Consider the following 23,598-nt stretch of genomic DNA (forward strand, 5'->3'; position numbering starts at 1 on the left):
TAATCACATTTGTTAAGACGAAAGAATTACGAATAAAGTTGTTTTAATTTGTATGAGCTATTTTATAAGAAGTATTTGTTATGTTTTTAATTACTCATTCAAGTCTGTCTATAGCTATTTAGATTTTTTACAGACAAAGCCCCTCATCAGAATTCCTTGTCTTATGGGAGCTAGTAAGACACAAGTATACTGAAATAATCAGAGTCACATGAAATCAAAATGCATCGTTTTTGCGCGGTTATCAAACCCGGAATTCTCTACGGGTTATACCACTGTTCTTGTTGCTATGGAACATTATTTTTATTATACTCTCACGGACTATCTTGCTATGTTATAGAAACAGGAGTTGCCATGATGTAGCATTTTACTTCGTTTCATGTTCGTATAAGAGCGTTTTCAGATTATCCGATCCGATATCGGTGTCGGACGACGATAGCCGACACCATGTGCTATTTTCATGTCATGACAGGTCATCATGGCAGACTATAATAGAAAACTTTATTTGCTGTATCTCTTATATTTGAGACGCAAAAAAAGATCTGTTCACAGACAGTATTGGATACATCCTATTGGGGAAGCTAGATATTCAGAGGGAGCATTTTACACTATTTTTAGCAAGCTACAACACGCACCTAGAAAGTTTTTTAATTACTTTCGTATGAGTGAATCCACATTCAATTATTTGCTAATTCATCTCACAAACAGTATCAAAACAGCTCAAAATGGCCGCCGCGCATCGGGCTCTACGCACACATAGACAATTTAGATACACGTAGAGCACACATACAAACATTATCGCCCGACGGCTCACGGGCGTCCGATGGTGTCGCCAGCATATCGCTGTCGGCTCCGATATCCGATATCGGAACGGACAATGTGAAAGGCAGGTACATGTTTCATACATTTTACTTACCCCGATATCGTATCGGCGTCCGATACCGATATCGGATCGGATAATGTGAAAACGCTCTTACAAGAACATGCGATAGTGTCACCATCTAGAAATTAAATTGTGTACTAAATGTGTGTAGGTTCTCAAATCATCAAATTGAATTCCAAGCTAACATGCGTCAATGAATTGAACCTTACTAATTGATATTTGTTATTGTAAGGCGTATCGTAAATTACATAGGAGCGAATAAAAAAATAATGGGAACCGTTTGTTCATATATAGAACATTTTATTCAGGATTAGCGAAAGCTGTACCTAATATGCTAAACGATTAGCTAACTATTGTGGCTACATTTATTTTGTTACTATAATTGTACAACCCTTTTATGTAGCTGCGATGAAGGACCCTTTGTGGTTCGACTCTGTCGACACCACCGCTACAGATATTTCTGCCTCATAACAGCTATGTTAAGCTCTGTTGTGTTCTGGTTTGAAGTCCGTGGTAAGGGAGACTTTTCGGAGGCGTTCCAGCTTAGTCCTCAGTGGTAGCGACGTATTTGTGGCCGACATCAGCTAGGAATATCTAATCCTATCTGGGGTTGATTACAGATGTCCATGGGCGGCAGTAACCACTTACCATCTGGTGGACTGCATGCTCGTCTGCTACTCCTATATTATAAACAAAAAACCTATTACGCCTCAATTTTTTTCTCGAGGAATCGTAGTATCAATCTATGATATACTAATAATAGTCAAGGATGTTGTCGATGGCGAATAAAATATTCAATTTAGGACATACGTACAAAGTTATTTATCCACCGCACCTGCAAATTTGTCTTGCTGTCTTGCTGCATATGAGATTCTAAGGTCAATTTAGATATCTGTTCTGGGTAATTGCGTACTCGTGGTTATGTGGATATTGTTCCTATCGTATTCTATATATTTTTTTTTATTGTCAATCATTTTATTTAATGTTTAGTACGTAGTTGCTTTCAGAATCTAGTTTACACCTGTAATTGAGGTGACACTTATATTTAAGTTTAATGTGATATGTCTAGACAATGTATAAGTGTTCAATTTGTTGGTGTAACCAAATGATAAATAAATAAATAAATGTGTCCATGGCAACCACGACATCGTGAATCTTAGTGTAGGGCTGAGTATAGAAAGCGTCTTAACTCGACACACCGGAACCCATCAGTGCCACATTGTTCCATTGGTGTAAATAAAGGTTTCTTAAAGATCCTCCTCGATTTTTAAGTAATAATATTTATAAGTAAATATAATTTTATTATCAGTGAGTCCTATGGAAATATTAATATAGTAAGAAAGAAGGATGTAAAATGCCCGAAATTCTTTTAACCATCCTTATTAAACGCTACCTGAGATTTCGAGGGAATCACCAGATTCTGCCAACCTCTTAGTTACACCCATACACTATGCTGAAAGTTGTAGGTACTGACATGCCAATATAATTCCTATTCCTAGTATATGTTTTTGTTATCTATTACTAAAACTAAAAATATTATAATAAGATGTATACTTTCTTTCTATCATAATTTTAAGACCAGACCTACACACTTTCACACACAATAAATTATTATTTCCCTATATTACCGTAAACATGCATTTTCATACACTTCCTGCGTGAAATTATGAGTTTTATAATCATTTTAACGAGTAGTACACATCAGTCTAGCCGAGACACTGTGACACGGTTCGTGTCGGTGCAACCCGAGGCGTCTTGGCAACTCACCCCGCAGCCCAGTTGAAGCAAAATGCCGTACTTATTTTGGCCTGCCAATTTAAATATCTGACAGCATATAGGTAGGTTGTTCTTGCTAAACGAGCGAACACCTCGCGTCGTGTACGTATTAGTCGCATATTTTGAATTCAGCGAGTAAACTCGTAGTTCGCGTAAATGTTATCGCTGCAACGAAGTTCGCGCCAAATCGTGAGTGATTTCGAAACAAAAGAATAACATACGCGTTTCAAATTCTCGACTGCAGCCAAGATCTATGAGCTGTCAAGTGTTTTAACCCTGTTTGGATTGATTGAAATAAACAAAAATGGATTCGTGGGGCATTTTAAATGTGGATTCGGCCGCTGCTGCCATATCGAGAGATGATATGCAGTCGAGTTTCAGGAGAAAGCAGACTATGGTAAGTTTTTTTATTGGTATAATGACCTATTAATAGACTGTCTATAGGGAAGTATTGTTTGCCAATATTTTTTAAATATTTATTTTCGGACAAATTATTTTAATAAGGATATGATCATTTATTTAAAATACAATCATATAATAAGTGTTTAAGTGTAAAGAATAAAACTTCTGTATATTTTTTTCTTTAATTTTATGTATTTTAATCAAAGAGATTTTAATATATTTACTATGGTATGTAAATGTCTTACATTATCGTCCGTTACTAATAAACAATCCAACGATTTGGTAACCAAAAATCAAGATGTGATTGACAATGTCTTCATACTAGATATTGCCAAATTTTGGTCTTTGGTTGGTAAAAATTGGTTACTTTGATAATTGATAACGGTAATGTCGGTAATTAATACCTACCCCATATTAGCCAGAACAATTTCTGTCACTTAATTTCTCCCATAAGTTTCTAATCTTCGGCAACAGCTTCGTCAACAACATGACATCTACTATAGGTTGTACTATAGGTTACTCGAATGTTATAATACACAAAAAATAAAAAAAAGTCCGAGTTTAAACGCATGATTAAAAATCATAAAATACAAAATCAAGTGGGCAGTAAATTGTAAAGAGATTCCTATCGTGGCATTAACCTCGTGCATTATTTTTAAATTGTTCATAAACAAATTAAATATTTTCTGGGCAAGAGCACTTTATCCACATGTCTTTTTTTGTGGATGTCCTGTCAAAATCGGTTTTAAAATTAGCTTGTAGAAACAGACTTTATTTTTTATAAACAAGAAGTTTTGATGAACCCAAAGCAATTCAAATTATTTTTTTCTTTTATAATATACCTACGAATGAGTTGAGAAATGTCACGCTATAAACAATGATATATTAAAACTACAATGGCTATAAATCATAAAAATACCAACTGGATTATTTCTTATCAGATGTCACGATTACAATAGGTCGACTACCTTTAAGAGGAACTCCATATTGGGTCATTCGCTACCTTTATTTATGTTTTCGTATAGACTATAAATTATAAACAATATAATGAACTAACCTACCTATCTATCTTTTCAAAGACGTGATTAGATAGTTTGGTCTGAACTGCTTGTTATAAGTAACAGTCAATCTGTGAGCCAATATATACTAGCAGATAACTTTTATCATTTGCTAGTACACAACAAATCTGTGATTGACCTAAAGATAGTAGATAAAATCTATTCTACTTTAAATATAATTTAAATCTGTGCCTTTGAAGCTATGCGACTTATAAATACTTAATAATAGTATTGTGTGTTCCGTTTAGGATTAATTAAAAATCTTAGCACTAGGAGTAGCAAAGGAGTAACAAATTCTGTGATCAAATTCACATATTATATGTATTTCTTATAAGTATTTGTTTACAATTATCAATTAACGTCTTAAAATTAGTTTAAAGTTTTAATAGCAGTTGCTAAGTAGTGTCTACAATCAAAACAAAGTATTAATAAATCGATCAGAGAATTAATAGAATGCTACACCTCAATGGCAGACGTCCTACGTCACATTCTGTCAGGCGACTCGATCACAGGGTATTGATTAGTTCTAATTTGTTGAATGATTTATGGTTAAAGCGAGGCTAATAAGACGCGATATACATATGAAGCTCTATGGCTTTTACCGGTATGAAAAATATATAATTTGTTTAAAAGCATTGTCACAGGTTCCGATGGCACTCTACTTCAATAAACGTTAGTATTATAAAATTGTTTACAGATGTCTAGATAAGTGATTTTAATGTTCTTTTTATACATTTAACATCATTTATTTTTGGTCTATCGTTATGACTGAAATTGTCGATATTTTTAGTCAGACAATTAATAATAATGATGTGTAGATTGTCAGCGCAAAAATGTTAAGATTTGAGCACTTCCGTACTCTACACCAGACATTTAAACACATGTATTTGATAGTTTTAAATATAGAGTCAAGACCAATTAGCAGTTTTGCCACACGTCTTTGTACAATAACTGTTTTGTAGAAATAATTCTAAAAGATCTCTCTTTCTTTACTCGTCTCGGACAAAATGTAGAGCTTTTTTGGATATAGACCTCCCTTATAAAGACAGGTTTAAACAACTTCACAAGAAAACATTGTTGCCTGTCTCCTCGATTTTATATTTTCATTTACGAATTCTAGGCTATAAAAACACGAAGGGTGGTATTCAACCCATTTCTGCCTCATTATACTAGTACAATTAGGTATTGCTTTTTCTGTATATTGCTTTAAAGTTGCGGTAAGGCAACGTTCTATTCCTAGTATTATGTCGCCATGAATATCAAATATATCAATGACATTTTAATATATCTGATTATTGAACGTAATCGATTTATGTATTTATAACACATGCGTACATGCGTTCAACAAAAATATTAGAGATATGACATCAGGAAGCAACAGATGTTCGTGTCAAATGCTAATTCGAATTCAGCCCACGGCGCGGCAATATTTGTATATTACTTATTTATAACTGCGAATGGAATACTCGAATGGCTGTAATAAAATTTATTAATCGTTCGTTCAATACTTTAAAGTGCTGCGGAATGTTTATTTGAGTAGAGAGTGATACTATTTCAGGAATTAATGACCTACATGTAAGCGTTATGTTACGTTTTATATGTAACGTTTAGTTGCTATTTATTAGGAAATAAAGATGCATACCAGGTAGCATACCTACCACGACTTCATCACTACAGTATACGATAAAAAATACGACTCTCTTTGCTAGATAAAAAAATGCCTATTATTCTATGTTACTTTAAGGGCCGTTATTTGGTCTGTGGCCATTTACGACTAACTTCTTAATTGTTGTTGTTAGGCGACATGCGTGTAAAGAAAGCAAAATATATGTCTATACAAATGTTCTTAATTTAAATTTTCAGAAAAATGTTGAGGTTGGGAAAGCTGAAATTAGATACAGTGAAAGCGTATGGAAGGTCGAGGTGACGGAGAAACCTCCGCCGCCGCCGGAGAAGGATGATGGGAAACTGGTATTTACAACGGGAGAGTTCCACTTAACGAAAACAACGACTGTGATGTTTCATGATTCCGAAGTTCTGAAGAAATTTAAAATGTGTATTTGAATATAATACACACACAAACATATTTAGCGTTATTTTTAAGGAAAATGTAATATCCAGTTTGTGTTAGTCATATCGTATTCCTAAACCTAATATTATGTTTGCTTAAGCAATACACCTGGTTCTACATACAGCTCGTATATCAGATTTTATTATTCTTATTTGAATATGAATTAATGTTCATAAAATGTAATTACTTAGAAGTAGAACGGTCAATATGACCATTAAAATACAGAAAGCATAATAGATCATGGTCGTTGTAATCGTTAAATGGAACACGTCCATGGAAAATGGCGGGAAGCATAGCATAGATGACATGTGATCATTTGTCAATTTTTGTCGTTGTTGTTGTTTAAAAAGAGTTTATGTTGTCATCTTTTATCATTTTTATTTGTGTTTGTTGTCATTCAGAAGAGGCGTCGTTGTCATCACTTTATTCGGTGTAATTTAAAAGTTAAATCATTTGTAGTTTGAACAATGTGCATTCAACATTTTTTTGTATTTTACATAGAGTTGATGTTTTCATTTTAGAAGAGGACCGTGTTGTCGTCATCATTGTGTTATATTCGTTGTGTTTTCGTATAGTCTTAAGCTGATAAAGATACCTTAAACATCGTTGTCATTTAAAAAAATGTTATCATTAATTCATCAAATGATATAGTCTCATTTGTTTTGTTGATTTTATCTTACAATAAATTCAATTGGTGTTGTTGTTGTTGTTGTAATTGGTTAATCGGTTGGGTGTTGTCACTAATTCTGTTATCTCTACAACTCTACATTATTCGATTTTTTAAAATTTCGATCATTAAAAATTTTCGTCGTCATTATTTTTATTATTAAAAGGGTAGTAAATGTGTGTTCTATATAAAAATATTATTTGAAATAAATCCATTTAAATGTTTGCCTGTGGTTTATATTATGATTTTTGATGTTGTATCGTCTATAGTTTAGATTAAGGTTTTTGTGTGCATGTGTGAGATACTTCTATGTCTAAAAAAACTGAAATTCGTTGCGTGCGACATAAAATTGCGTCTCCAATATTTATATTTAGTTTGATGGCTTCGAAAACAACTAATAGTTAATTAAAATCGTTTCTTAATGTTTGGGGTAACGATAAACTTATTCAAAATCTTAAAATGCCCAGACGAAATGTTAATGATGTAATTTGGCGGGAGGCAGCTAATGAGAATAGATCACGGCTGAGTTTAGTTGTCTTTGAAATCATAGACGGCAATCAAATAGACTTCAGATTGGTAGTATTGTAGGTCTAAGAATTCGTAGCTTATTGTTACTGGCGCCAACATCGACCGAGATATTATAGTTTACTGTTGCCTTCATGAGGAAGCTGAAGTCACTCGTCAAGAGACGACAAAATCTGTAAAAGTATAAATCGAGCCAAGGCTCTCAAAATTACTGAAGTGGCAGTGGTCCTGGCATACTATATGAAGGACTAACAACCGCTAGGGAAAACGGTGGATGGGCAACGCTTAGGTAAAATAAGTAGCTAAGTTGCAAGATGCAACTAGCACGGAACCAGGGAGGAGCATGAACCAAAGGAAGCGTATGTCCTGAATTGAAGTTTTTTAAGGCTGATAGGATGGACCTCTATCCTTTTATAACTCTGTCATTACCATACTGATCAGATATTCGGATGGTTCATAGTCGATTCTATGTCAGGAAGATATTTAAATGGTAACATTAAAAATCTGTAACTTCCATTCGCTATTTTGTTAGTATCGGAAGAAAAATTACAGCCTCTATGGAGTAGGTAATTTTAGCAATGCATTAAAGATCTACTCTGTGATAAAACTTTGTGCGTTTTTTTAAATAAAATTAGCAATAATTACTCAGTCCATGTAAAAAAACCTGGCATAGCTGCTCTGTTCATTATTATAAAGAAAATGTAGTGCTCAATTACTTCCCATTAGCACATCTCCAGAAAATATTTAAGTCAACGTATTTGTGTCCATTCGTCATCGTTAAGCGATATTTAAGAGCGAACTGCAAATACCAGTGAATGAGTCAGGTATCCAGGAAATACCTCCCAGCTTGCCAATAATCCGAGACAAAAACATTTTTTGCAAGCACTTTCAGTGTGTATGTAATAAAACATTAGATGGATGAAATAGATTTCGGATATGTGTTTCATATATAATTGTATGCTATAGTGACCAATACGTATTTTCTTCAAACAATCTGCTTATAAGTAGCGTCGAAACTTAGCTCTGACTGAATCTATGGAACATATACCTACCTATATATAGCATCAAAACCACGTTCCAGATTCTGTATCGATATTACAACACGATATAAAGCAAGAATAATGCTGCGGCATGATTGAAGTGAGATTTCCTTAGAAATGAAAAGGGAATTAAAAAGGTAGACCTGATGCTAAACGTTGTCGGAGGTCATTTGGACCTCTGAATACATCAATTTGGGCCGGTCACTATTTTTTCTTTCTTTGCCAAACTCCAATTGGGCGGCGTGGTGTCTACACGAGGCCTTACCCAGGGTTAACTAGCTTCGTGCCCAGTACCCTTACCATGAGTTTTTACGTTTTGACAAATATGACTGACTCATAGTATTTCCAACCAGCGCCCCTAGCGGATTGTGTCCGAACATGGAATTTGTATGGGCCAATACATAAACAAATACCATAACAGTCATATTTGTCAAAACGTAAAAACTCATGGTAAGGGTACAGCTGTAGGATATACCTATAATAATGGACGACCCGCGTGGCGGAGCGCACACCATACCGGTCTGATGCGCATAAGATTTCGGGTTCGATCCCCGGCTAGACAGATATTTGAATGATGAATTTAGATAACTGATTTGGGTCTGCGTGTTTGTGTAGTAGGATTTGTATTTGTCCATGGCACCCACAATACAGGTAATCCTAGTGTGGGGCTGGAGTGTAGAAAGCGTATAATCTGAGCTTTGGAAGAATACTTACTTTGTAATATTCAAATTATTAATACAATGTTGTTCTAATAAATCAAAGTCTAAAATTAGCTTAATATATCGTTTCCCATTATCTCTTATTGCAAAAATAATGGGAAAACTAAGTGCTATGTGCTCATTCTAAATAGATTTGAATAAATCTACAACAAATAAAGGAATGTGTTGCTATTTTTTATCTCTACTTACATTAAAAAATATAGATATATATTAATTAGGTATTGCAACCTATTGTTAATGGTTTTTTCGGCTTGGATGCCTTGAAGATTCCTTCAATGGTGATATTTTTTTTTATTTAGTGGTTACTGCCAGCTATCTGAAGCTCCCCTAATGAACCTATCTAAAGTCGAGGGAGTCCAATCTGAAGTCGACTACAGTCGCGGGCGCACGAGGATTGCCACAAAGACTAAGGATGCTGAAATAAGAAATAATCACATCTTAAATAGCGGGAAAAATAGATGAGAAATAGATAGCTCCATAACTGAACCACAAAAAGTTCCTTCACTAAATTGTAAAGGTGTTGTTTAAAGAGAAAGTAAGTAAAATTGATATTTGTATAAAAAATAATAATAACCACAAATATACTTTGGAACAAAAATCGACTAAGGTAGACTTTGTCTGATGAGCTGATGACGTAAGCGGCGCAGTAGTGCCTACTCATATACATATACGCAGATGATCTTAATTTGATCCGCGGTCAGGCACACATCTGAATGGATTAGTTCTATTTGCATTTTATTTATGTGATAACCACGAGAAACCCCATTAGAGTAACGTTATTTTAATTAATGAAAATAGTTACAATCAATCAATCCGTCTTAAGAAAGAAACGAGACGTGCATTTAATTATCTGAGAAGAAACAACAAAACAAAAAAACATCAGTCAGTGATGAGCTCGCGTGGAATTAAGATCGGATTAAATGTAGTGTTAAAATGGATCTTGATACCGAGGAGTATTGTGAGATGGTACGAATGTTAGCAAGATGTAACGATAATGTGACGTTGGCTGTGCGGCGGTTTCGTGATGAGGTCGGAGTATCGGTGTCGCCGTCGAGGTCCTGGCATGTGGCACCACGGCTGGGAACTGAGGTAGATGTCTGGGAGTCAAATTATGTGTAAGTGCGAAAGGTAGAGCCAGTGGGGTTCGACCAGTGAGGTACTAGCAGCAGCATTTCGAGCTTGAAGGAGTTCTACGTGCCGGTGGAAGGGTGTAGAATCTGGCTGACTTACATATGAGGCGATCATCTTAGTCCTCAGGAGTGGCAACACATTTATGATCTGTGTACGTAATGTGATTGACAGTGGCCATTTATCATCAGGTGGACTGCAATTTTGTTTGATACTCCAATGTAATGAAAATAAATTACTTTCCATAGGCGGCCGTGACAAATTTACATCAGGTAGCAGGTTCTTGTGCTATTTATTTCTAAAATATAAAACCCCTAGAAAGTTACAATATTAAGGAGCTAAATATAGTTTCTCATAAAACTACTTAAAAATAACGTCTTATATTTTCATCGCTTCACTCAAATTTCACAATACTAGAGAAGCGAATGTATAAAACACATGTTAGTCATGAATAAGAGAAGGAATTCACTAATTAGAATTCTTTGTAAAAAAATTAAAAAGCAATGAATTCAATCCGCTCCTTGTTAAGCGCGAACAGAGTCAACAAGTATATAATGTAATATTATCGGTTGAAATTCTTGATTGATTAACGACTTTCATTGTGTAAGACATTGACAGTTTAGTTTTGTAAGGCAGTAGAGTCAGTAAAAGTCGACTACCGCGCCACACGTATTTCTAGCGTGAAGCAGTTTTTGCAGTTTGGTGCCGGCTTACTTACATACGAGGCGACAATCCTAGTAATCAGGAGTAGCAATGTATTTGTAAACAGCTTGAGGCAAAGTCATGAGGTGAGGAGGAGGAGGAAGGAAGGAAGGAGTGCTTGTGGTTGATGTCCGTGGGCGGCAGTGATCACTAACCAGACTTGCACCTACGAGTACATTGTTACTTTAATCTTATAAAAACGTATTCTATTACCGTATGGACGATTTCAAAGATTAGTTATTTTGGCAGAAATTACTTGAGTATCCCTAGCTATGTTCATGAAATTATTATTAACAGGTAAACTATTCCAACCATAACAAAAATATTTATACATGAAGTGTCTGGTTATCGTTATTACGAGGAACGCCAGGAATAATAAGCGGCAAACTGATCTTATTTCATAAAATCTTAGATATTCTCTCCATATAAAATAACTTATAATAATTAGGTAAGTACTTACGTTTACATGGGAACTGACACAAGACTTTCCCATTAATTCTTAATAAAGGTTGTACTCAGGGAGTTTTTTCACTGTTCACATGAATATTTGAATGTTCTAGTCTAGAAAATATTGATAGCGTGATTCAGAATCGTGGCGCCATCTACAGCCATATTGCAGAAAGTCGATAACGCAATAAAATATTTAGAAACGATCTCGGGTGGACATGCAAGTGAATTCGTTTATTTGGTTTCAAAAAAATTCAAAATAAGTAAAAATACATGGTCAATAACTACATCAAATTAAGATGAAACTGAATTGTAAAATATTTTTAGTAATTTGTAAAGAAAACAATGCATCCCTTTTGATGATCAAAAACCTGTGTGGCGTTTTCTACGAACACAACATACTTTTGAAGATGGTAGAAATCTTTGTGGTTCGACTCCGGCGGCACCACCGCACACCTATTTCTATCTAATAAAAGCAGTTCTTAGGCGCTGTTGTATTCCGGTTTGGAGGGTGTGGTAAGGGAGACAGACTTTACCGAGGCGTTCTGTGGCCGACCTCAGGTAGGAATATCTAATTCTATCTGAGGTTGATTACAGACGTCCATGGGCGGCAGCCACTTACCATCAGGTGGACTGCATGCTCCACCTCCACACTTATAATATATAAAAAAAAAACTTAAGTATTCACACATAAGTTCTGGCTATTGTTAAATTTAAATAGAATTTAATAGAGTAAGGAGTGATAAGAAACACGCAAACCACTCACGTGTGCCAAAATTGGCTCGGATTGCATCGCGCTGATAATAAATTTATTATCATGCCGTAAGTTGAGTGATGGATATGGATTTTCCGAAACGACTAAAAGATCAAACAGACTAGCAGAAATTATTTCCTTATCAATCCATTACAATTCCATTGCGGGAACGGTACTCCTATCGGAATAAGAAGTGATGCTAATGCTTTCTTTGAACGAATTGGTAATATAGTTTGGAAAAAATACGCCGAATATTTATTTATTTATTCCATTTCAAGTAAGAAGAATATAATATAGGTGTCTTCCTCATAATAAGACATACATTGACGCATTTTTACAAATATAAAATAACAGTTTAAAAGAAAATTGGTTAATAGTGTTACTAAAACATAATAGCTTTAGATAGCCTTGTAAATAATGAAAATAGGATATTTAAATCCCAATACATTCCTAATTCAGAAGAAAAACTCAGAGGAAACAAATTTTTAAGAAGAAATTTCCTTACGAAAAATGCGGGCTCCATTGATTACTGATTACTAATTTTCTTTAATAATAGGTATACATAAAGTAAACTTATTTCTTTCTTTCCATTCTCGTATAATACTTCAATATCTAAGATGTATTATTTCAAAACATAGGTACGCAGCGTCAGATAAACCGTGACGTAATCGAAAAACAGATGCCGTTGACAGGCGGGCGAAGTCGTCATAGGATGCGCTTGCGTCGACATTCTCCAAAATAACACGTGAAAACATTTATAAATGAAAATTTAAAACGCACTGTACATTTATTTGATATGTTACGTAATTTTTAAATGTTATCATAATGAATGTTGATTTAAAAAGCATTTAACCGACTTCCTAAAATATTTCCCCTCACGTTTACCTATCGCCTCCCAGATGGATCCAAAATTAACCACAGCGCCATTCTTAGCTCGCTTGAACTTTCCGTGACATGGAGTACTGAAGTAAACTCGTAATATCGCGTTCAGTGCATTTCGTATGCATTTCTAGTGTTTGCACCGTGAAAGTGTAGGAATAATGGATATCCCAACTGATGTGTGGGGCCAGCTGGCTCTTGAGGCCAGCCAGGTCTATTTGACGGAGGGCGGGCAAATCCGGAGCCCCTTCGCTAACACGGTAATGTTATGAATGTTGTTTGATTGTTACTTGTGTATTATTGTAATCATATGCACAAATGTATCATTAGTCTTCTGAAATCAATTATGACATCAAAACATATTAAATTATGAAATGTTCGTGATTAATAAATAACACACTTTCAATATCGCCATTATTGTAATAACATTCTGGCGCGTGTATAGTTCTCCTTTTAGAATAAAAAAATAGTTTTCGTACATTAAGCTCGCCAAGTGTAATAGACTTCACAGGCCTCTGAAAAATTTAAGAATATTGGTTTTATCAACGAGCTCTCCTTTACCGACTATAATATTAAATGTTACTTACTTATTTCCCAAACCCACGTAACGCGAAAATAATAAAATCTTAGTTTAAGAATCGAACTTTACAAGGTTTTATCCAGCTTACTATTTTTATAAGTAAATCTAGCAATAAAGCATATGTTAGAAGAAGAGCTCTTTTTGCCACTTTCTCAAAAAACTCCATGTTATTACATTCCGCGAATATTTCAGGAAAAACTTCGTACCACATCCACTCGTACTAATGATCAATGTCTTGTTTCAGACCATAGAGAAATTGCCAGATAAGGTGTTGTTGAACATATTTTCGTATTTAACGCACCGGGAGATATGTCGTATGGCCACGGTGTGCAAGCGGTGGCGGATGGTAGCGTACGACACCAAACTCTGGACACACGTCAGCCTCCGACCTGAAATATCTGGACTGCATGTCGGTTAGTAAATATACGTATGATTACTTTACGTCACAGGATTTTGTGTTTTGTGTGTTTAACTCAACTCAATAAAACAATTTTTGATTTGTTGTTAAAGACTTAAAAAATCTAGGGCAAGAAGTGGTATGATATTGTACCTAGGAGTAAAAATCAGTTTACTCGTAAAACCTGCTATTTATGCATTAAAGTTAGTCTTTATACATAGATACAATATAGATTACTTCTAGTCTTTATACACATATACAATACAGACAGTCACATATTTACATTTTTTAAGTGTTAATGGTATAGAAATAACAAGCAGTTATTATAATATGAAAGCCTTTTTTTTTTTTTTGTTTACAAGGGGGAAACCTTCAAAAGGTACCCAGTGTCGTAGAAGCGACACGGGGTTATGTGGGATTCTTACTAAAACCCCCCCGGTGGCCGTCCTCAGCGTTGCCAAGAGGACTCCGGGATCTCCTACGTAACGCAACCGGAGTCCTCTGAACGCGTTGCCCCTTCGGGCTCCTCCTAGGTGAGCGTCAGGTCTCACCACACCGTCTGGTGTTTACGACGGTATGCGACCACTCATACCGCCGTCCTTCCCGGAGTTGCTTGCTGGACGGCTCGACCTCCCAATCTTGCCGCCCGCAACCCAGGAAGCCCCCTTTTAGTCGCCTCTTACGACAGGCAGGGATAATATGAAAGCCTACAGAAGTATTCTAATGATATTATATGTGTTACTTAAGACATGAATATCAATTTTCAAACTAAAAATGCCTTGCAAATTGGCTCGTGCTATAAAAATATTCATTAAATAGGCCACTTCCCGACGATAAAATAGCATCACAATATTGAGGTTTCAGCCGCCATCTTGAAAGCAAAATCTTAATTAATTAAAATGTCTTCCTAACGGACGCTAATTAATACTGATATTTATAACGCTGAGTGCATCTAGATATTCTCGATCGAAATAATGAATGCACTGATATTTTTAATAAATGACAGTTTACTCTCAAATAAATCGTTTAATAGGTTTCTATATTTGGATCATTTTAACTAACCAACCTACCAAAAATCGAAATTTAAAAATTTCTGCCTCTTTCTATCAATACCATAATCACCAAAATTTCTTCACTCCAAAATTTCTATATTCGTTCTTCCATCTATTCTAGGTTCCCTGGAAGCGCTCTTGGCACTGATCTCCATAAGATTCGGCCCGTCGCTGCGGTACATCGAGCTGCCGATAGAGCTGATCACCCACACCGTGCTGCACGAGCTAGCTGCCAAGTGCCCTAACCTCACACATATGTTGTTAGATTTCAGTACTGGTAAGTGTTCATCCAAATCTATATATCTATTGTAGGAAGTATCACTACGTTAAGACTAACTATTCCATGAAACAAAAGAACTGTTGAGTTACACTTTCTTTACTAGGACCAAAACTATAGCCACGCTGAAAATCACTTTGACTGATTCCATAATTCGAACGAATTTACGCACAAATATGAACAAGCAGGCCTCCTGAGAAAACTTGTAAGCACAACAACAATAAGAATAACGGAAGTTCCAATGAAAAGTTGCTGAACTTCGTTTCACGATTAACACAACCCGTGAGACTGTTATTTTTCATATCACACGTTCAAATCAATAAAGTACGTATTTCTATTAAGACAAGATGATAATAGAAAACCTCTAAATCATACTTACAGCCATGCAGCTCCACGACTTCTCAGAGATGCAGGCGTTCCCCACGAAGCTGCGGTATCTTTGCATTTGCCTCTCGGAGGTCATCTTCATGGAAGGCTTCATGCGCAAGATCTACAATTTCATCAACGGCTTGGAGATACTTCATCTGATTGGTAAGTATAAAAATGTACTTTACATTTTTCTTAAATGTTAAAGACAAAGTAAAGAAGGCTGGAGAACACTGGTTCTAAAATCTATACTATAATAATAATAATATAAAGAGGAAAACTTTGTTTGTTTGTTTGATTGTAATGAATAGGCTTAAAAACTACTGGACCGATTTTAAAAATTCTTTCACCATTTGAAAGCTATATTATCCACGAGTAACATAGGCTATATTTTATATGAAATATATTTGATAAATAGATTTTGAGGCGGTACAAAGTTTGGCGGTTAAGCGAGTATTCTAATATAAATGTATTTAATAGCAAACGCTTAATTAAATTCTTAATTCCTACCTGAGGTCAACCACAGATGTGTCGCTATCCCTAAGTACTAAGTTAGAATACTTTGTTAAGACTCCCACTTACAGCAATCTTCAAACCAATCGACCGTACTGGTAGAACAATGTGTTTTAGCTGATTCGAAGAATATGAGAAAAAAATACGTTTTCAAAAGTTTCAAGGCCTTCCATATGTTCAGCTTATGTGCAACTTCTGAAGGTTTCTCTAACTGTGTACGATAGGGACCACCCAAAATTACATATCTCGAATGTAAGATGTGCTCAGATCAAAATATGTCCAAATTATGTTTGATATTCCAGGTACATATGAGAAGGTAGAGGAAGAAGAGGAGGAAATCTATGAAGTCATCAACGTACATAAGCTGAAGTCAGCGACGCCAAACTTACGTGTTATTAATCTGTACGGCATTAACTTTGTGGATGATTCGCATATAGATGCCTTCAGTTCAAATTGTATTCAGGTAATCGGATTGCTATTTGGACCTTGCTAAGAAAAAAAATGTAATCATATATGGCCGAGGGTTGAAATCGATAAAAATTAAAAAAAATCTTGTAACAAATAACCTGTGTAAAACTTTTGTTAAATAGAAAAGAGTGAATCTAAATATTATTTTTTCTACTCCATTGCTCTAACCAAGCTATTTAAATCGCTAAATTGACGCGAAAATCCTGAAAAAAGCCAACTTAAACACCTGAAGATGCAGTAGCCCATTCAAATCAATTTTTGTATTAGTATTTCAAAGTAAACATTTTGCCGAAGCGAAATGTCGCAGTTCTATTCGTAGTCCTATTGAGGCGCAATTGCAGCATAACATTTTGGGGGGATTCACAGAGGAAATTTCGTTAAGTTAGACCACTTTTTCTAAGTTATATTCTAGTATTTATTGGAAAGTCCGGCATATCCTCTCCGCTACCTCCACGGCTGAGAGGAATCAAGAGAGGGTATCCCCCTGAAAAATAAACTGACAAAGTGCGAGTCGGACTCGACGGCTCTACGCCTGTGACACCCTCCGCTGGGACCGCGCCTGGTCTTATTATGTGGAAAATATATCGATTATTTTAACAAATTAATTATTTTTCACAGCTTGAGTGTCTAGCTGTAAACTACTGCAACAAGGTCACTGGGTCCACCCTGAAGACCCTTTTCCAACGTTCCAGAAGACTCACTTGCCTTCTCATGAATGGATGCAGTAAGTATACTATCATTGTATTTTTAGTAATTACATTTATGTAATTAATTAATGTGTTCTGAATGGCGTTCCAATTGATGTTGCGCCAAGTTATATATTGTGTGTCTATTTATTCTCTAGGAAAATTAATTGGGATTGTTTAAGACAGGTTTTCTTATATGCATTACAAAGTCATCAGCATAATCTGTAATTTAGATGGAATTCGCTCCATATGGAATTGGCTACTTGACACTTTTTGGGAAACTGTTTTAATGAATTCATATACGTATTATATATGCCTTTCATTGATCATTTTTTCGAAAAAGGGCTATTTATTAATAAAAAACATATTTTTATTACGGTAAACGGAACGTTACGCCAAAACAGGCGGTCAAGTGTCATTTCGTAGCGTGACGTCAACACATTGAAAATATAGAAATAAACTTCGACGTTACACATACTTCAGGTTTCGATGTGATCGACAGGTTTCGATGTAGTGACGTCACATGACATTTGAGGCAGCACTGTCGCCGTTTTGGGATTTAAAATCCACAGATAAAAAATCGAAAATTTCTTTTTAAAAATTAAAATACTTAGAACATATTAAAAAATAAACGAAATACTGCATAATTTATGTTTACTTATAAGCTATCATATCCAACATATTTCATATTTTATTGTTATAACTGTCAAGTACCCAATTCTTGTTCTTTTTTGGAATTGGGTGATAGTGATAACTGAATACGTCTGCATAGCTTCGTATTAGTTTTATCACTGAAAATTTTTTTTGGTATCATCAAATTTAAAAATACGTCCATTAGATTCGTAAATAGTTATTGTACGTTAGCACCACGGAACAAGAAAAACTCCTTAGCATTCCTAAGTAGTGAAGATAAATCCTTAACCTGAAACAGAACATGAAAACTGTTGCAATCAAAATCAAGCGGAATGGTTTTACTTTTTGGCACTGTTATTTTATTTTGAATCTCTTTTTTATCTTCCCATAAAATCTTGCGCCTATATCTAGAAACATTGATCTTCTTATTGTTTCTGTTTTCTTTTACTAGGTCTGCATTCAGAACATGTGATGCAAGTGGAGTGGGAGAAGGCGTCTATCCAAGAGCTGGATGTAACTGCCACTGACCTTTCCACCGAATGCCTGATAGACATGCTCACCCGGATTCCTAACCTGAGGTTCCTCAGCGCTGGACAAATCAACGGGTTCAATGATACCGTGATTAAGGCCTGGATTGAGGCTGGGACTGCACGGTAAGTGTACCTATTCAGTGGAGATAGATTTTTTAAAATAAATATTTTAATATAACATTCTAATGCCATTTTTAAAAAATAAGTTTAATTTAGAACAGGAAGTCATATTGAGGAGTAAAAATTTTGATTACCAGAAAATTGATTTACCAGTAATTTTATCAAACCTGAATAAGAAAGTTAAGTACTCGTACCTGTTTTTAATCTAAATTTGTGAGACTTACGCTGTTTGTCTACCGATCACCGATACCGAGCCGATACTATAGCAGCTTGTCTACCGCACGTCTGTCACCCGAGCACCGTCATCCCGGGCGCCGATATTCCGAGTAGATCGGCGTGACCGCTAGATCGGCACCGAGATTTTGACGGGCCGATGTACCGGGAATGTAAAATACATTGGAACTTGTCAATACACTACCGTCACACGAGTGTCAGCTGGAACAAAATAAACCGCCGATATCGGTCGCAGTGGACAAACTATCGCCGTCACGACAGATGTTCGTAGCCACTTACCATTAGGTGGACTGCATGCTGTGCCATTCCTATATTATAAAAGAACCAACGGTTGTCCCCAGTAACCTGGTGGGTCTGGACGTGGAAATATCTAATCCTATCTGGGGTCGATTACAGACGTCCGTGGCAGTAGCCACTTACCATCAGATGGACTGCATGCTCTGCTGCTCCTATATTATAAAACACGCTACCGTTATCTTCAGTAACGTGGTGGGTCTGGACATGGGAATATCTAATCCTACCTGGGGTCGATTACAGACGTCCGTAGACACTTACCATCAACTGGGCTGCATGCTCTGCTAGTTCCACATGATAACGGAAGCAACGGTTGTCCGCAGCAACCTGGTGGGTCTGGACGTGGGAATATCTAATCCTATTTGGAGTCGATTAGGGACGTCCATGGCACTAGCTACTTACCATCAGCTGGACTGCATGCTCAGCTAGTTCCATATTATAACGGAACGGTCGTCCGCAGCAACCTGGTGGGTCTGGACGTGGACGCGTCGGACAACCTGTCGGACGAGGCGCTGCATCGCTTCCTGTCGCGGCACGGCGCGCAGCTGCACGGGCTGGTGCTGAGCGGCATGCCGCACATCACCGACCAGCTGTGGCAGAGCGTGCTGCAGCTGCTCACCAACGCCAAGTAGGTGACACTTCCTACACACCGCCACCGTAACTCATCGAGATGATCCTATCAGTGCTCTGTCACAGTTGGACATAAGTAACAACGCCGAAGCAGACAAAACCTACTGACCGCACATTACTTGCCCATCTTCGAATTTTGCACACGAACCGCCCTAAGGCGGTGCTACCGCACCGAGCGCCAAAAACACTCGACCGTCTCTGTTTAATAAAGAGGCACCAACTAAAATTTTTGGACCGCCACTGTGTGCATATTTCTCTCTGGTTCGCCAATTACCTGTAACTCACCAACACCGAGTTTACTACTCGGACACACCTTAACCATAACTCATAAAGCAGATTCTATAGAAACTTGCACGTCTAAGGCAAGGTTGAACCCGATAATTTCCCTTCATCAACGCCAAAACAAACTACCTACTGACTAAACTTTATCTGTCCGTGTTTGAAGTATACATAGTTCTCCCTCCAAGCAAAATGTACTACAATAGTTCACCAACGCCAAATATACTGCACCGACACACCTTGACCCTAACCCACTACGCCTTATGTGGCAAATTCACATTTGGATACGGGACTCCCCCCTCATTAATTCTTTCTCTTTCTTTTTAACTTTATTAAACTTTGAAGCAAACAAGCACTTTAGCTGTAATATGCGAAAACTATTAAATGGTGTAGTATGTAATTATATTGTAAGTAACTTAGTTTTAAAGCACTGTATGTTTTCCGAATAAAATAAAATAAAATAAAAAATAAAATAAAATTAAGAATTAGTTAAAAACGAATCTTACCAATACGGTCTCACAAAGACATAATGATTCTCAAACATGCTTTGTTTGCCACACGGGTTACGCCAATTATACCAACCTTCCAGCACACCTTATTTACTATGGACTGGACAAAAGTTTCTCCCTTTATCAAAGTATGGATTAAGAATTTTATTTTATATTTCCAGAATCCTTATTATGGGCACACAAGAGCGTTTGGGCGTCAACATCCACGTTGATCAGGTAAGAAGACAATAGATGCATCATCAGGTCTCATTTAGTAGAATATGATTCAAAATCCTCTGAGAATGGATTTACCAAGCAATAAGCCAAAAATGAGTATGATAAGTAAGTATTAAACACTATTTTTCAGTTGATGGACGGCATAGCAAACAACTGCCCTAATCTGGAGCGGCTGGAGCTCCGCTGGGACCCTGAGAACCTCCGCTTCAGCGACAAGAGCCAGAAGGCTATCGACATCCTGCGCGTCAAGTGTTTGAAGCTCAAGTGTCTTGTACTGAGGTAAGATTATTAAATGAACACGTAAAAAATGTTCAATTCGGTAGACAGACGAGTTTATGATTTGTTTTCGTTCGCCTGAGAGGTCCATGGTTTCTTCTATAATTTATTAAATGAAAATTAATAATTTCTGCAAGTTACAAGTTTTTATCTAAGGCAATCCAGGATAAAACCTACCTTCCTGCATTTATTAATTATATATATATATATTATTTATTAATTATATTAATTATAAAAATAGTAGGTATCGTAAATAGATGCCTGGGAATCCTCAACTATATTTTTAAATGTGAGTTCTACCAATTCAGTCAGTGTGGTCAGAGTGTTGGGCTATGACCAAATTTAACCTTTCTCATTCAAGGAGCACAATAAAAGGTTGTCAAAAATATGAATTTATTGTTTACTTACAATCATAGTCCGCACCAAACTGCTAGTCCGCACTGAAGTTGTTGCGAGCAGGTGTAGTCATTCAATTTGCTATGGCGACGCGATTTATTTCTATATTCAGAGCGGACTAGCAGTTTTACGCGGACCATACCTAATCACCATTAATAATAATTTGATGATACTAAGATTAGTGCATTACAGTTACTTACCTACTTACAATTTAGAACAAATAATCGTTTATTCTTATGGCTTTATAAGATAAATATTAAAATATTATTTTGGAATTTATTTTACTTACGCATTTGTGTTGTGGCAGACCCATTTTTTTAACTATTACATTTTTGACTAACAAAGATCGAAAAATGGCAATATGTATAGTATGAAAAAACTGTTAATTGTCAAATCTTTGGTTATTGAAACATTGGATAGATTAATTATTAATAACGGGCGTCGTTATTAATGTTTATTACGCACATAATTTTGAACAATCATAGATTCGTGCCTGGGATTTGAATCTCGGACCCCTCGATCAAGAGTTTTATTAACCACTAGGCTACCACTGCATTTAGGCATAGCAGGCTATACATTATTTATAATATTGTACAGAACGTAAATTTTCCTACGTAGCTCTTTATGGCTGTGGCTATTACAGACCGATAATTATTTTTTGTGGTCTAAAAAAAAAGAAATCTCCGTTGAGATCCCGGAGTCCTCTACGCAGCGCTGAGGACGGCCACGGGGGGGGGGGGGGGGTTTAGTGCGGTAAGATACCCACATAACCCTGTGCCGCTCCCACGGTATAGGGTACCTTTTGAAGGTTTCCCCCTAGTTAAAAAAGACTGATAATTTTTTGTTGTGTAGTGACGGGCGCTACTACGAGATCGTGAAGGCGAACTTCGAGCGCGCCGACCGCACCACCGTCGTGCGCACCTCCACCAACTGCCGCGTCTCCAACTACTACCTGCTCTCCAACTACAAGGACCTCATCTTCAACTGAACTTTCATACACGATCTATTGCCACGTTAACGTGACGGACGAAGCGATTTAACACATATTTTGGTACTTTCCATCCGCAGGGAATATTTTCAAAAGACGAATTTGAGATGTAAGTTTTATCGACACGGGCAAATCTTCAATTTAATTGAACAAGTATTAATTGAGCATTCAGTGGCATATTATTTTGCCCATTATTCAAATGAGACTCACATTTAGTGACAAGAAAAAGTCTACATTTTTGAAGACCTATCTTGAACTTAACTTCAGCTTCTAACCAAAAATCTAGCACCCGGTAATGTATGGAAGTTTGTACTACCCATACAAAAATCAATCTACTTTGTAAAACAACAAAACATTTAGTTTTAGTTAGTCTCAAAATAAAAATCATATTCAACAGCCGTATACCTAGATATTTTGCCACTCATATAAGATATATTTTTGAATTAATAAGTTTATGATAATAACAAATATAACAAGGTCATGAAGTTGCTTAGCTTCATCGGAACCCATTAATGAAAGGCGAACAACACCTTCCCAGAACTAGTTACACTCTGACCGGTATTGTGCCATATGACGTCAATGGTTTTCCTGTCATTATAAGTCATTATTTATTGTCTGTTATTTTCCAACACAAAAATATCTGAATAAATTCGTGGAAGTCAAATAAAATACTTTTACGGAATTTAGTAAATAATTGGTCAGTATGACGTCAGTAGCCTTTCCAAGGATGCGTTATAATATGATCAAGTATTGAATGTGGCCAAAATTTTTAATTGAGGTTAACTGCATGCGATTTTTTCCCGAGATTGAACATCGAATGAATCTTGCTTCCGTCCGTATATACAGATTCCACCACGACAGTTCGGTAAACATTTGGTAATATTTCACAAACTTCTTTTTCAGTTTTATACCTATATCCACGTTCCTATCTGAAACATAGTTTTAAGTTTTAGTATAAGAAGATGGTGCTATGTGTTTTTTTATGTAATAATAAATATAATAATTTATTTCCTTGTTTTATTTAAAAATTCAATAAAATAAGAAATAACTTTCAAGAGCCACTGGATTTTATTTTAATTAATTCAAAAAATAATTAAAATATATAT

At 36.1% G+C, this 23,598-nt stretch overlaps 1 protein-coding gene across 3 annotated transcripts; it reads left to right on the top strand.

The window, feature by feature from the left end:
* The first annotated feature begins 2,589 nt into the window (after positions 1–2,589).
* FipoQ (F-box/LRR-repeat protein FipoQ) lies at positions 2,590–23,499 on the top strand. 3 transcript variants are annotated; one of them, XM_073079705.1, is made up of 11 exons: positions 2,590–2,718; positions 13,873–14,041; positions 15,199–15,354; positions 15,736–15,885; positions 16,536–16,696; positions 17,320–17,425; positions 18,472–18,673; positions 19,659–19,826; positions 20,778–20,832; positions 20,963–21,111; positions 22,357–23,499. In XM_073079705.1, the coding sequence occupies exons 2-11, from the start codon at positions 13,945–13,947 to the stop codon at positions 22,490–22,492; spliced, it is 1,380 nt and encodes a 459-aa protein (XP_072935806.1). In that variant the 5' UTR covers positions 2,590–2,718; positions 13,873–13,944; the 3' UTR covers positions 22,493–23,499. The 3 variants fall into 3 exon arrangements, with proteins under 3 accessions (XP_072935806.1, XP_072935795.1, XP_072935785.1); XM_073079694.1 differs by lacking the exon at positions 2,590–2,718 and adding an exon at positions 2,725–3,053; XM_073079684.1 differs by lacking the exon at positions 2,590–2,718 and adding an exon at positions 12,889–13,308.
* Positions 23,500–23,598: the final 99 nt, after the last annotated feature.

The sequence above is a fragment of the Epargyreus clarus genome, unplaced genomic scaffold, assembly GCF_041222505.1.
Source record: "Epargyreus clarus isolate Ecla_fem2 unplaced genomic scaffold, WU_Ecla_fem_2.2 ptg000002l, whole genome shotgun sequence".
Lineage (NCBI taxonomy): Eukaryota > Metazoa > Arthropoda > Insecta > Lepidoptera > Hesperiidae > Epargyreus > Epargyreus clarus.